The sequence below is a fragment of the Mirounga angustirostris genome, unplaced genomic scaffold (assembly GCF_029215605.1).
Source record: "Mirounga angustirostris isolate CCGP_5_RB_7025 unplaced genomic scaffold, mMirAng1.0.hap1 SCAF_4, whole genome shotgun sequence".
NCBI lineage: Eukaryota > Metazoa > Chordata > Mammalia > Carnivora > Phocidae > Mirounga > Mirounga angustirostris.
Window position 1 is genome coordinate 100,021,676 of NW_026991712.1, and position 15,913 is coordinate 100,037,588.

The following is a 15,913-nucleotide window of genomic DNA, read 5'->3' on the forward strand; positions in this document are numbered from 1 at the left end:
ACAAGACAAAGGAAAAAAGTGTAGTCAGCAGTGTCTAAACAGGACCAGCATGAAATAAGACAAGGATATCAAAGCGTCCTTTGGATTTTGTGACAAAAGAGTTCTGTAAGGTGGCCAGTGGGGGCAGTGGCGAGGCTGCAATGCGTCTGGGAGAAAGTGGGAGGTGAGGAAGAGGGGGGCTCCTGCAAACAACCCCAAGGTCCCTGGGAGCGGGCCAGCAGGGGAGAGACTGGAGCCCTCTTCAGACGTCCCCCGAGAGGAGGGGTGGCACCGGGGCACGGGATGCTCCCGTCCGAGGCGCGGGTCAGAGCAACTCACAGGTCGCAGCCGCTCAGTTCGCCCTGGGAAACACCCGGGTGCTCTTACCCCCTTGCGCGGGCGAGCCCGGGACGGTCCTGGACGCAGGGTGCCGCCGCGCTTGGCGCCTCCACTTCCAACTCCCGGGGGCGCCGCCCCTCCCGAGGGCCTGGGCCCGGCTTCCCACGAGGCGGGCCTCCGGAGTTTCTCCCAGCGGCGCCCCGTAGCCCAGCTGCGCGGCTCCGCCCGCCCCCGAGGCTCCGTCGGGCCGTTGCCTGCGCCACCTGCAGCCGCGAGCAGCCCGGCGTCGTCGTCGGGGCGGCGGCAGGTGGCGCAGCCGGGGGGGCGGGACGCCGTCGCCGGGACCCGGAGGAGAGGCGGCCGGGCGGGCCGGGCCATGCTGCGCTGGCTCCGGGACTTCGTGCTGCCCGCGGTGGCCTGCCAGGAAGACGATGACTACGTCAACTACGAGATCCTCTTCCAAGAGCTGGACCGCGACGGGAACGGGCTGGTGGACATCGTGGAGCTCCAGGAGGGGCTGAAAAACTGGGGCTCCTCATTTGGTCTGAACTCCGAGAATGTGAGTGACCAAGGGAGTGTGGCACCCGGAGCGTGGCGGAGTTGCAGGGTAGAGGTTGAAGCCATACTTGCTCTTTGCAGAGCTTCTTTCAAAGACCGGTGTTGGGGTTCGCTTCCGCGAGTCCCCGCAGCGCAGAATAATGCAGCCCGGCGAAACACGTTCTCAGCCCTCTTAGAACACTTTCCACAATGACCAGAGGCTTCTCCTGGGCGTTTTGGGAGATACTGAGTGGGTTTCTGGTGACTCAGCATTTACTGAACCCGTTCAGAATTTCAGGGGCCAGGTTAGCCTTTGTGAATTCATGAGTAGGAGACCTTCTCTTTTCTCAGGATGTTCACAGTCTCGGTTCATGCTTCAGGGTCTTGTACAAAAGACAGGCACAGATAGGTCCCCAGAGCTGCTGTCTCTTTCTGACATCGACACCAAAGGTCTAGGGGGAGTCAGACCTTGATCCATGGGTTGACATGGATCAGCTGATCGATTTAGTACTTTGCCTAAATTAGGGATGTCTTCCTTCTCTGGACCAGTCGCGACTTGATTATTTAAAAACTGTTAGGTGAAAGTTTCAGGATCTCAAGAGAAAACAAAGTATTCTATTTCCCCTCTATCAGTGCTGAACAGTCCTCAGATGTCACCCCACTTGTGTCAGCTCTCTACTGGTGAGATGCGTGTGTTAGAAGTCCAAAATATTCCCATGGTTCGGAGATTCCTGTATGTGATAGGACTAGTGGATCTTATAGTCATTATACAGCCCCTTTGCTGTATAATAAGACCTTCGGCCCAATGCAATGTAATGTGTAATTTTATGTCAAAAGATCACACACTCTTTAATCATTGGATTGTCCTGCTGGCTGAGGCTCCTCAGGCAAGTAAGGCAAATACGTACCTAAAATATGTGTCTGGATGAAACACTGCACCTTTCAGAGTGGAATAGTTCCAGAGTAATCAACTTGCTGCTCAATGGCTGGTGGGTTTCCCGAAGGGATGATGTTATGTCAGTGGCTCAGTATGAGTCTCTGATGCTGGTGGGTTGGGCATTTGGCAGCAACAGTAGCTATATTAGGCTTGGTGAGTGGGAGCCCATGCTGTTTGGCCTGTTGATCTATCTCCACCACCATGACCACTCCATTACGATACCACTGTGTTGTCACTGGTGTTCATTGTGTCAGCTGACAGAGTCTGGTTGACTTTATCTGGCTGGGTCATTCTGTCTACTTGGTTGTTTCATACCTCTTCCATGGGAGTGACCATACAATATAAACATATTTTTACTTTGTGTCCACTTCCATCTTTGTACATATTGCCCAGACCTCTTTGTCTCTGATTTTCCAATCTTTTTTGCTTCCAGGCCACTGACCATCTAACCAAGCTAGTCCACAAATCTATATTTATTGTTCTCTGATCACTTCTCTTTTTACATAAAGTGAATGATCAGGTACACTACTTGAAGTTCTTTTCACTGGGCAGATTTCCTCTCATTGCTGTCTTTCAGATTATTCCTGAGTAGTGCTGAGTAGTGCATAACTGGCCTTTTTCGATTTGCACTCACATACTAAGAAATGAATCTGTGAATCGAGCTCATCCTTTTTAGTCCTGTGTCAGCTGGTCATACTGAATCTCCATGTAGTTACAAGTATGGGCTTAGGGAGAGGTAATGGTATAACAGTGATGGGGTGTGAAAATCTGCATCGCTCTTTGTGTGTGGGGCTTGCTTGTGTTCTGATTCTGCTTTGGCTTGATCTCACATATACTGTTCCGTCCTATGGTTTGCTGCTGGAATCACCAAAACTTATGACTTGGTGAGTCTGACAGAATACAACCCAAGATAGGCAACTCTGGCTGTATATCATTTGATGTCCCATATTTAAGCACTCTGTTTCTACCCGGGCCCCATAGCATACCAGGAACCGTTACAGAGCTCTGCTATAGATTCTTCTTTTGGAGCTCACTGTAAACCCCACACAGCATCTTTTCCTACCTCTGATGCTTGTGATACCACAGAGTCTACTGGGACAGGTGGCCCAAGAGGCAGGGCTGTTTGCTGCATGACTTAGATCTGCTGAAGAGCTCTTTCCAACTATGGTCCCCATTGAAAGCTGTTAGCCTTTCTTGTTCCTCAGAAGTGGGTCACAGAATTTTTCTTAATTTTGACATATATTACCTCCAGAACTCAAAGAGGCCTCAGGTGTGTGTTTCCTTCTTAGGTGGTATGAGATGCAATCATTTGCCCTTTATTTTGGTGTGGTAGGGGTATGTCCTGACATGCTTCAGACTGGTCCTGGAAATACTTAATTGATGTGGTAGATCCCTGAATCTTCATTGACTCTATTATCTCCCACCTTTTGGAGTGTATGTACCTTACCAAGGCCTCCAACCTATTGCTACTTTTTTTTTTTTTAAATAAGAGAATTATTATTATTCTTTAAAGATTTATTTATTTATTTTTAGAGTGGAGGTTGAGGAGCAGATGGAGAGGGAGAGAGAGTCCCAAGCAGTCCCTCCGCTGAGCACAGAGCACAATGCAGGGCTCGATTTCAGGATCCTAAGATCACAACCTGAGCCAAAACCAAGAGTCAGACACTTAACAGATTGTGCCCCCCATGCACACCCTCATTGCTACTTCTTGTTCATCTAGTCTAATTAACATGATGTCATCAATATAGTGAATGTGTAGACGGACCAGGTCCTTCTGTGACAGAGGGCAGGAGATTTAAATGTATATTATTGTCTATGACATGGGAATGCCAACTGTTTCTGGTTCTCCTTCTTGGTAAATGGAAAACAGTGCATTCACCAGATCAATGGCCATATTCTATGTCCCTGAGGCTGTGTTAATCTGCTCCAGTAAAGATACCACCTCTGGATCCATAGCTGCAATTGACTCTTCTGCTACTTGGTTGAGCAGATGTTCACTGTCATCCTCCACTGTGATCCATCTAGCTTTTGTAGGACTCAGAATGGTGAATTAAATGATGGACACCTCCACCTTTGAATTCCTTAGTAAGTCTGTAAGTACTAATCTGTGCTATTTATTTTGGGCTATGATTTTTTCCCAATTATTTTATTGTGGTAAAATACACATAATATAATACTTACTCTTTTAACCATTTTTAAGTATAGAGTTCATTGGTATTAAGCAGATTCATAATGTTGTGCAACCATCTATCTCCTTAACTCTTTTCATATGGTAAAATGAAAACTTTATGCCCATTAAAAAATAACTCCCCATTCCTCCCTCCCCCCAGCTCCTGGCAACCATCTTTCTACTTTCTGTCTCTATGATTTTGACTAAGTATTTCATGTAAGTGAAATCATGTAGTATCTGTCTTTTTGTGCCTGGCTTATTTCACTTAGCATAATATCCTTAGAGTTCACCCCTGTTATAGCAGATATCAGAATCTTTCCTTTTTAAGTCTGAATAATACTCCATTGTATATTTATGCCACATTTTTGGTGCTGTATTATTCTCAGCCTTTTTTCCAATGCATTGATGGCCTGCAGTAACATCCATCCAATTCCCTAGTACTTATAATTGGTATTTCTCCCAGTTTTCAAAAACTGAGGTCCTGCATCAGCCAATGCATTCTCTTCCCATCACAGTTTACCGTTACCACCAATGACTGTGTGTATCATGTGGAATCTGCTTCCTAAGACCATTTCTGGTACCAGCTGTCATAGGTTGTGTTCCATGAAAGCTGCCTCTAATACTCAAGATTCGTGTGCAGAAACTTTACTGGGGAGTACTCCTAGGGATAATACCTGTGAGAGCAGAGGAAGCAGGATTGGACAGAGGGGGAAGATGAGCTGTGATGGAGTTGCAACAGAGGCTTCAGACAATTCAAGGAACTGTGGATCTGGGATAGTTCTTTAGAGTTGTCCCTCTTTGAGGCAACAGGCCAGGCCTTTATTACCTGCCCCCGCCTCCTCTGCCTCCTCCCCCACTTACTGAAGTTGGCTACCTCCTGGGAGTGACTTCAGGCAAGGTGAGTCTTTTCTGCCTAGGGCAATACAAAGGGAAGGGCTCAATTAAGAGCTGTCAGTCACCAGTACTCCCAGCTACTCTCAGTCCTGAGGGAGATGTGAGCAGTGCACCACAGAATGTACTACAGAGATACATTTGGAAAATAGTGCTGATGGGACTAGTTGATTAATTGGATTTGGAGTGTGAGGTAAAGGAAGAATTCAAGAATGACTCCAGGAATTTTGGTTTGAGCAACCAAATGGATGGTGGTGCCATTTGCCAAGATCAGGCAGAATTGGAGAGTAGTGAAGTAGGGTGAGTGATTAATCAACAGTTCTTGGTTTGGACGTTTGAGGTCTCTTTTAAACAACCAGGTACATATAGCAAGTAGTAGTTTTGTAAATCATGAGGAGATGTCAGGGTAGAGATGTACATCATCAGCATAATATATTTAAAGCTTTTTATAGGGTGAGATCCCCCAGGTAGAGGATATATAAGAGCTGCTCTGAGGACTGAGTCCTGGATCATTGCAACATTTCAAGGTCAGGAACAGGAAGAGCCAACACAAGAGACTGAAAAACATTTAATGAAGTGGGAGGGAGATCAGGAGAGTATGGTCTCTTGGGAGACCATGTGAGTCAAGTATTTCAAAGAGGGAGTTATATAGAACTGAGAAGTCTGCTGAGAGGTCTTGTAAGATGAAGACTGAATTTAACTGTGGGGTTTGTCAAGATGGAGGAAGTGTCTAACCTTGAGTAATTTCATGCATGTGTGTACCTTGTTTTTGGTTGTGTCTCTGCAGTAAGTGAGAGGGCTAGGATTCTGAATTCCTGGCTGCCTGACCACCTTCCTATGCTAGTGATATGTGTTAAAGTCAAGGGGGGGTGCACAACATGGAGGACACTCTGAGCTGGGGCTTTGGTCCCAGATCTCCATGTTATTCCCATCTGTGAAGAGGGAAGTTGTGCTGGACTACTGGAAGTTCTTGACTTCTGAACACAATCTAGGCTAGTGGGTATACAAACTTGAATATATATGCCTATGTATTAACTTCTAAAGAAAAACTATTCTTGTACTCCCAAGGATCGAGTTAAATCTTTTTTTTAAAGATTTTATTTATTGATTTGAGAGAAAGAGAGCATGAGAGAGAGCACAAGTGGAGGGGAGGGGCAGAGGGAGAGGGAGAAGCAGGCTCCCCGCTGAGCAGGGACCCTGATGCGGGACTCAATCCCAGGACCCTGGGATCATGACCTGGGCCAAAGGCAGACGCTTAACCAACTGAGCCACCCAGGCGCCCCGAGTTAAATCATTTTTATCATGTTACTTAGATATATATATAAACATCAAAAGCATAAAATCATTATGCTTATAGCTCTTATATAAACATAAATCCTAACAGATATACAAATTAAACACAAGACTATAAAAACCACTGAAATTCTAGTAAATAATATTTATTTAATAGGATAGCTAATAACATTTGGCTAAAACTAAATTTCTACTTTCTTATGAATATTCTATTGATTGATAAATTTGAGTTAAGCATTCTGAAATTATGTTTGCCCTGTTATCCACTGTCTTTTTTTTTTGTTTGAATACTGTGAAAACTGTCATTCATATGGTGGGCTCTGATGTCACTGGATTTTACTTGGCAAAAAATGCATTATTGCCAATGAGGTGAACCCCTGTTCTTTTTTTCATTAGCCCTCAAGAAAGGGGTATTATTTGAAAGTAGCTTGTGTGTGAACACAAATACATGGGGGCAATGAAATCAATATTAAGCCTTAGTTATAAAGTGGTTATCTGGTTGCTTATGCTATTTGCCTTCAGATTATCTTCAGAAAGAAAACACAAAATTAGAAAATTTCCATAGAAAACACTCAGACCCCAAGGGGTCTGTGGATTTCAGGCTGAGAAACACCTAGATTATAGGCAAATTTAAGCTGCCAGTGCCCTCTCTTCCTCTGGGCTCTACCCTGTTTCCTACAGGACCTTCTGAGGGGAGGGGTCAGGGACCGGGCCTAGAAAACCAGTTTAGAGTTTACTAAGCAGAAAGAAATGTGCACTTGTTAGAGTTCTATTTATAGTCCTTTTGCTCCTCCCAGTAAAACTCTCCTGTTTTAGCAGTGGGCCTAATTGTTTTTGATCTATTATCAGTGCTCTAATTCCTTAAGGAAGAATAAGGAAGTAGAAGGAAGAAACTTTCCTTCCCTCATTTCCACCCAAATCTTTCTGTGACCCCTGGAATTTTTGTTTTGTGGTTAACAACCTCTCAGCACTTAAACCTCTTCACAGAGCCTTGCTTTCCCCTGCAGGTCTTACTGAAGTAGCTCTCCTCCAAGGAGCCGTCTTGTAGCCCTCTCCGGGTTGGAGCCCCTCCTCCTCTTTCTCCTTTCGAACCACCTGCTTCACTGAAGCCCATGCCATCTGCCATCGGACCTAACCATTTTATTCTTTGCTACTTCCTGACCTTTTGGCACCTGATTTGGCACCTGCTTACAGTCTTCATCTCCACTCCAGATCCTCCCACTGACCTGGGTGACTTCCACATCCACTTCTGCATATGAACCATGCCACATCCAGGCTTCCTAATTCCTTGACTGTGTATGTCCAATGACCTTCACCTCCACACCATTTCAGCATCTCAATCTCATGGCTCCACTTGGGTAAATTTCCCAAATAAGACTGGAACCCACCTTATAGAGTAGTTGTTTCGGTTAAACGAGGTAAGGCTTTATTTTAGCACAGTGAGGACACATAATAATCATCACTTAGTAAATGTTAACTGTTATTATTGTACTAATTTATATCCATAGGGTTGGAGGGTGGTGGAAATAGGGTGGTGGAAAAAGATTTCCACTTCTACAGATTTTACCGGGAATGTGGGAGATTCTGAAACACTAGAATGGGAGCATGGCTGGGGAGGGTCTGAGAAGGCCCAGTGGTGTGAGCAGCTCCCTCCTCGACAGCAGTCTCAGCTGAACCCACAGGTGGGCTTATATATACACACCAACTTTAATTAAAAATAGGTGAGTTGAAAAGTTCACCCATAACTTTATGAAATGGCATACATAATATACAATTTTGAATTAGGCCGGCCTCTTGTCCAATAATGTTATAAACCGTGCAGATAAGCCTCTGGCTAGTCATTTGACCATTGACAAGGCAAGCAGAAGAGTGACAGAACTAACATTTATTGATCATTTGCCATGTGTTAGGTACTGTCTTAGGTAGTTTACATTTTTCCGTTTCATTCTAAATTTATGTTTTCTCATGTATAAAAAACAAGAGTTCTAAGTTTCAAAATTCTAATTTGAATTCTCTCGATAATGTAAATCACCTAGAGAAATGAACCTCATTGACCCCTGAGAAAATGAGAAAGCTTTTTTTTTTTTAAAGATTTATTTATTTATTTTAGAGAGAGAGCGAGCTCAAGGGGCAGAGAGAAAGGGAGAGAAGCAGACTCACTGCTGAGCCGGGAGACCGACATGGGGCTTGAACCCACAACCCTGAGATCATGACCTGATCTGAAATCAAGAGTTGAACGCTTAACCGACCAAGCCACCCAGGCACCCTATGCAAGCTCTTATTTTTAAAAACAACTTATACTTCTGCATTTTTATATGCCTTATAAAAATAAAACTATTGTCCTTCACTGTAAAATTTCCTTGTACTACTTCAAAAAGCTTTCTTCATTTTAGCCTCTATTTGTTTTGTGACTTACTAGCAAATGTAATGCATAGGAAAGCATGTGGTTCCTACATGTATTCTTAGAATTGGCATATGACTTTAAGTCAAATTTAATCTACAATAAATATGTATTGAATGAGCAGGTGTGATTAGTGATGGGATATGAATGAACTATGGCAAAAAAATCATCCATTATTAAAATAATTTCTAGAAATTTAACTGTAGTAGAATAAAAATGTATTTATTGGCAAAGGAGGAAAAATTAGCCATTCAAGCCAGTTGGTAGAAAATGCTACTTAACGATTCCGACATAAAAGTTTTTAAAAGGTTCCAAGGAGAAGAAAACCTTTTTCTGATCTATCTTACTCCCAGTAACCTCTATGCCCTTTTAAACTCCATGGTGTACACAGTATAGCATCTTAGGAATACTGCAAGTTGACCTGCTTTCCAAAGGAAAAAAATATATACATCTTGGAGCTTCATTAAACAAACATTACAATAGAAAATTATAAATTGCTTTGGAAGACTTGTCTAGCAAAGGGAATGAAAGAGGAATAAATTAAACTGGTAAAGAAGGACTATTTCAGGAAAACTAACAAATGAGGGGAGGAGTTTTTTTTTTTATTTGAGAGAGAGAAAGAAAGTACATGCATGGAGGGGAGGGGCAGAGATAGAGGGAGAGAATCTTTTTTTTTTTTTAAGATTTATTTATTTTTAGAGACAGAGACAGAGAGAGAGCAAACACGAGCAGGAGGGGCAGAGGGAGAGGGAGAGGGCATCCCAGGTGGACTCTGTGATGAGTGTGAGCCCCATGAGGGGCTCCATCTCACAACCCTGAGATGATGACTTGAGCCGAAACCAAGATGCTTAACCCCCTCTGCCACCCAGGCACCTAAAGGGATAGAGAGAATTTTAAGCAGGCTCTTTGCTTAGCGCAGAGCCCAAGGCGGGGCTCAATCTTACGACCTTGAGATCATGACCTGAGCAGAAGTCGAGAGTCCATTGCTCAACCGACTGAGCCACCTAGGCGCCCCTGGAAGAGATTTTTCAATCTTGTGGGTTTATTTCTGGACTCTATGTTCCATTGATCTATGTGTCTATTTTTTGTGCCAGTACCATTCTGTTTTGATTACCATAGCTTTCTAGTATATCTTGAAATCTAGAATTGTGGTATCTCCAGCTTTGTTCTTCTTTCTCAGAATTGCTTTGGCTATTCAGGGTCTTTTGTGGTTCCACAGAATCTTTAGGATTATTTGTTCTAGTTCTGTGAAAAATACTGTTGTTATTTTGATAGGGATTGCATTGAGTCTATAGATTGCTTTGGGTAGTATGGATATTTTAACAATATTAATTTTAACAATCCATGAGCATGGAATATTTTTTCATTTGTGTTGTCCTCAATCTTTTTCATCATTTTTTTTTTCTTTTATCATTGTTTTATAGTTTTCAGAGTACAAGTCTTGTACCTCCTTAGTTAAGTTTATTCCTAGGTATTTTATTCTTTTTTTTTTTTCCCAACTATAAATGGATAAATGGGATTGTTTTCTTAATTTCTCTTTCTGCTACTTCATTATTAGTGATAGAAAAACAACCAATTTCTGGGTGTTAATTTGGTATCCTGCAACTTTACTGAATTCATTTATTACTTACAATTTTTTTTTGTGTGTGGAGCCTTTGGAATTTTCTATGTATAGTATCATGTCATCTGTAAATAGTGACAAGTTTAATTTCTTCCTTACTAATATGGATGCCTTTTATTTCTTTTTCTTGTGTGATTGCCGTAGCTAGGACTTTCCAGTACTATGTTGAATAAAAGTGGCAAGAGTGGACATCCTTGTTTTGTTCTTGATCTTAGAAGAAAAGCTATCAGCTTTTTGACATTACCTTCCCTCCCCCCTTCCTTTTTTTTACAGTCACAGTTTTTTGGCATTCCCTTTTTGGATGATAATTTGGCAATTTTCTTTCCAGGAATCTATGTTACAAACAATTGCAATTCAAAGATTGTAATCTCACAGAATAGTCATTGTAGCATGTCCTGTAATAATAGTGAAAATTTGGGAACAACTTAAGTGGTAAACCATTCTTAAGTAAGCCAAAGAATGATTAAATAAAATCCACAAAATATATTTTCTTTATATTATTTCTCCACATTTTTAGGCTTTGTTCAGCAGTTATTGATTACCCATTGTATGTCAGAAACTGTTCTATGTTTTTGGGGTGTGGTGATGAACTAGACAAAGTCTTTATTTCTTGGAGCATTAAACAGATAAACAAGATAATTTATATATAATTATATAATTTATAATACTCCCTAATTACATACACCTCTCTGGCCTCATCTCCTGTTTTCTTCCATTTCTCACTCCCTCTCTCCTTCACTCACTGTATTACAGTGAGCTGTAATAGTTTCAGCAACCTTGGAGTTTTTGATGTTTCCAAACACATACTAGGCAGGCTCTCAGAGCATTTACATAAAGCTATTGCTCTAGGTTTTGGTGCATTTTGTGCCAACTACTTTAGTAAGTATGACAAGCATGAAGGACCTCAACTACTTCAATTCATGAGACTCAGCTTTCAAAAAAAGTATGTATATCATCTCATAGAACCTATATCACACCCAGGAAAATCAATAACTAAATGACAAAAAGAATATTGTTAAAGAAAAGTTGGTGATAAAAATATTAGGTTTAAAAATTTTAGCTATTTGACTTAGGATCCAAAAAGTGTATGCATATTGGGAATTCTAGGAAAAGACCCCATGTTCTTCATGATTACTACTGTATCCCGAAAGAGTAATTCTGCATTGTTACAATGTCTTCCCTGCTAATATAAACCACTGTTTCATAATTCTAAAGAAACTAGATGGTAATTCACATAAATGGATGGGGTTTGTAATATAATTAATTATGACTTCTATCAAATTAGAGAGAAATCTTATCAGAATGCTGACCAGACACAGAAGCCAGACCACCCTGTTGCCTTTACTGGCTTCCTCAGAGTGCCAAGCTGGCATGTCACGTACAAGGAAGGGGAGATGTGAGCAGAATCCTGGCTCTGCCTCCACCTACCCTATAGCATGCGGTGGACAAAAGCCCTCAGCTTTCTTTTGTTTCCTCAGTTGTAGAATTGAGGGGAGCAGGCTAGATGAAAAGCCATCTTTCAGCTAAGAGATCTTTCAACTAAACGGTCTGGGTCATCTTGAAATCCCCACCTTTGAGCAGACATTTAGGGTGGCAAAAGAAAATGGATTAAAAATGGTGGGTGAAGTGGGGCACCTGGGTGGCTCAGTCTGATTGCAGCTCAGGTCATGATCTCAGGGTTGTGAGATCGAGCCCTGCGTCAATCTCTGTGCTGGGCTTGGGGCCTGCTAAAGATTCTTTCCCCCTCTGCCCCTCCCCCCACTTTCTCTCGCTCTCAAATAAATAAATCTTTAAAAAAATTTCATTGTCTGATGCTTCATTTGCTTACCCCTTACCAGTACCAGTCATTAGTATCAAAGCATTTGGCAAAGATTTTTTTATAAAATAGAGGCCCTTCCGAGTTTGGGCAGAAAAACAACACACCACACATCACACCAGCAGTCAGGACTTCCTGCTCTGAATTTTAACAGCCATCAACCTGGTCAGGAGATGCACATTCAGACCATTCAACAAAATCAAATGAGTGCACCCTGATTAAGAAGATGTTTCCAGGTGTTTGCTGTGGCAGCACATATACTAAAATTGGAAAGAGTAAGTTTCCTGAAATCTTCCCAGGAAATCAACATGAATGAAACTGGTTCTAATAGAAAGGATGCAAGAGATTTAAGTGCAGGGTGGGATTTTTTTTTTTACAGAATAGAAAAATGACCGAAAGGCCAGTGGCTTTTCATTTATACACATATCCCCTCTTCTGGAATCTAACACACTGGTTTCATTTTCAAAATGAATCATTTTATTTTCCTCAAATGCAGCCGTAAATTATAAACCTTAAGCATGTGATAGTCACATGATTTCTTCAGTAAGCTCAAGACTTCCACAAGCTTCTCTGGAGCTTATAGCCAGAGTAGTCCAGGGAGTCAAATGTTAAAGCTTTTTTCACAGCCATACATTCCTTTGATGTTTGGGTTATTGAACACAAACGCACTGGATAACTTGTCTTCAGCATTGTCCATTTCTGTTTCTGAAAGTGTTAGCTGTGTTTTCTTTTCTTCCTTTTTTTCATTTTATTTTACTTCACTTCCCTTTGTTTTATTTTCATCATGATATGTGTACTCTTTAATCATCATCCCCCTCTCCACCACCTCCCTTCTGGTAACCATGTTTGTTCTCTATAGGTAAGAGTCTGTTTCTTGGTTTGTCTCTCTCTCTGTTTTTTTTCTTTGCTCGTTTGTTTCTTAAATTCCATATATGAGTGAGATCATATGGTATTTGTCTTTGACTGACTTATTTCGCTTAGCATTACACTTTCAGGTTTTCTACATAGAGTATCATGTCATCTGTGAAAAGTGAAGATTTGACTTCTTCCTTGCTGCTTTGGAAGCCTTTTATTTCTTTCTGTTGTCTGATTGCTGAGGCTAGGACTTCTAGTACTATGTGGAACAACAGTGGTAAGAGTGGACATCCCTATTCCTGACCTTAGGGGAAAAAAGCTCTCAGTTTTTGCCCATTGAGAATGATATTAGCTGTGGGCATTTCATATATGGCCTTTATGATGTTGAGGTTTGAGGTATGTTCCTTCTATCCCTACTCTCTTGAGGGTTTCTATCAAGAAAGGATGATGTATTTTGTCAAAATGATGTATTGAGAGGATCATATGGTTCTTATCCTTTCTTTTATTTATTTATTTATTTATTTATTTATTTATTTATTTTTTAAAGTTTTTTTTTTTTTTTTTTTTGAGAGAGAGAAAGAGATAGAGAGCATGAGAGGGGGGAGGGTCAGAGGGAGAAGCAGACTCCCCGCCGAGCAGGGAGCCCGATGCGGGACTCGATCCTGGGACTCCAGGATCATGACCTGAGCCGAAGGCAGTCGCTTAACCAACTGAGCCACCCAGGCACCCCTATCCTTTCTTTTATTAATGTGGTATATCACATTGATTGATTTGCAGCTATTGAACCACCCCTACAGCCTAGGAATAAATCCTACTTGCTCATGGTGAATAATCCTTTTAATGTATTGTTGGATTTGATTAGCTAGTGTCTTGTTGAGAAATTTTGCATCCATGTTCATCAGGGATATTGGTCTGTAATTCTCCTTTTTAGTGGGGTCTTTGTCTGGTTTTGGAATCAAGGTAATGCTGGCCTCATAGAATGAGTTTGGAAGTTTTCCTTCTATTTCTATTTTTTGGAACAGCCTCAGAAGAGTAGGTATTAATTCTTCTTTAAATGTTTGGCAGAGGGGCGCCTGGGTGGCTCAGTTGGTTGGGCGACTGCCTTCGGCTCAGGTCATGATCCTAGAGTCCTGGGATTGAGTCCTGCATCGGGCTCCCTGCTCAGCAGGGAGTCTGCTTCTCCCTCTGACCCTCCCGCCTCTCATGTGCTCTCTCTCTCTCAAATAAATAAATAAAATCTTAAAAAAAAAAAAAATGTTTGGCAGAATTCCCCTGGGAAGCCATTTGGCCCTGGACTCTTGTTTGTTGGGAGATTTTTGATTACTGATTAAATTTCTTTGCTGGTTATGGGTCCGCTCAGATTTTATATTTCTCCTGTTTCAGTTTTCGTAGTTCATATGTTTCTAGGAATTTATCCATTTCTTCCAGATTGTCCAACTGGTTAGTGTATAAATATTCTCTTATAATTGTTTATATTTCTGTGGTGTTGGTTGTGATCTCTCCTCTCTCATTCATGATTTTATTTACTGGGGTGCTTTCTCTTTACTTTTTGATAAGTCTGGCCGGGGTTTATCAGTCGTTAATTCTTTCAAAGAACCAGCTCTTGGTATCATTGATCTGTTCTACAGGTTTTTTGATTTCTATATCATTTATTTCTGCTCTAATCTTAATTATTCCCCTTTTTTTGCTGGTTCTAGTCCTTATTTGCTGTTTTTTTTTTCCAGCTCCTTTAGGTGTAAGGTTAGATTGTGATTTGAGACTTTTCTTGCTTGTTGAGGAATGCCTATATTGCTATATACTTACCTCTTATGACTGCCTTTGCTGCATCCCAAAGGTTTGGACTCTTGTGTTCTTTGTTTCCATGTATTTTTAAATTTCTTCTTTAATTTTCTGGTTAACCCATTCATTCTTTAGTGGGGATGCTCTTTAACCCCAAGTATTTGTGGTCTTTCCAAATTTGTTTTTGTGTGTTCTTGTTCTTGTGTTCTTTGTTCTTTCCAAATTGTGTTCTTCAAGTTTCATAGCATTGTGGTCTGAAAATATGCATGGTATTTTCTTTTTGTACTGGTTGAGGCCTGATTTGTGAACCAATATGTGATCTTCTCTGGAGAATGTTCCATGTGCACTCGACAATAATGTGCATTCTGCTGCTTTAGGATGAAATGTTTTGAATGTGTCTGTAAAGTCCATCTGGTCCAGTGTGTCACTGAAAGCCATTGTTTCCTTGTTGATCTTCTGCTTAGAAGATCTCTTCATTGTTGTGAGTGGGGTGTTAAAGTCCTTTACTATTATTGTATTATTATCAATGAGTTTCTTTAAGTTTGTTAGTAATTGATTTATATATGGCTGCTCCCAAGTTGGGGCATAAATATTTATAATTGTTAGATTCTCTTGTTGGATAGACCCCTTTATTATGAAGTAGTGCCCTTCTTCATCTCTTATTACAGCCATTGGTTTAAAATCTAGTTTGATATAAGTATGGCTACTCCAGCTTTCTTTTGATGTCCATTAGCATGATAGATTGTTCTCCACACCCTCACTTTCAGTCTGGAGGTGTCTTTGGGTCTGAGTCTTTTTTTTAAAAAATACTTTATTTATTTATTTGAGAGAGAGAAAGTGAGAGAGAGAGCACGAGCAGAGGGCAGGGGCAAAGGGAGAGGGAGAAGCAGACTTCCTCAGGACTCGATCTCAGAACCCCAGGATCATGACCTGAGCTGAAGGTAGATGATTAACCAACTGAGCCACCCAGGTGCCCCTAAAATGAGCCTCTTGTAAGCAGCATATTGTTGATGGATCTTTACCCTATGTCTTTTGATTGGATTATTTAGTCCATTTACATTCACAGTGATTATTGAGAGATATGAATTTAGCACCATTGTATTACCTATAAAGTCACTGATCCTGTAGATTGTTCCTTTCTAGTCTTTGTTGCTTTTGCTGTCTCTTTCCTGCAGAAAGTGTCCCCTTTAGGGCCGCCTGGGTGGCTCAGTTGGTTAAGTGACTGCCTTTGGCTCAAGTCATGATCCTGGAGTCCTGGGATCAAGTCCTGCATCAGGATCCCTGCTCAGCAGGGA

The 15,913-nt window shown here is 41.5% G+C and overlaps 1 protein-coding gene across 1 annotated transcript in view; it reads left to right on the forward strand.

Moving 5' to 3' along the window:
• The first annotated feature begins 663 nt into the window (after nucleotides 1-663).
• LOC123859314 (mitochondrial adenyl nucleotide antiporter SLC25A24-like) overlaps nucleotides 664-15,913 on the forward strand; it is a 30,777-nt gene continuing 15,527 nt past the window's right edge. The window contains exon 1 of the mRNA XM_045897076.3: nucleotides 664-877. Within this exon, the coding sequence (XP_045753032.1) occupies nucleotides 695-877 (183 nt within the window). The 5' untranslated portion in view covers nucleotides 664-694. The remainder of the gene's footprint in view (nucleotides 878-15,913) is intronic.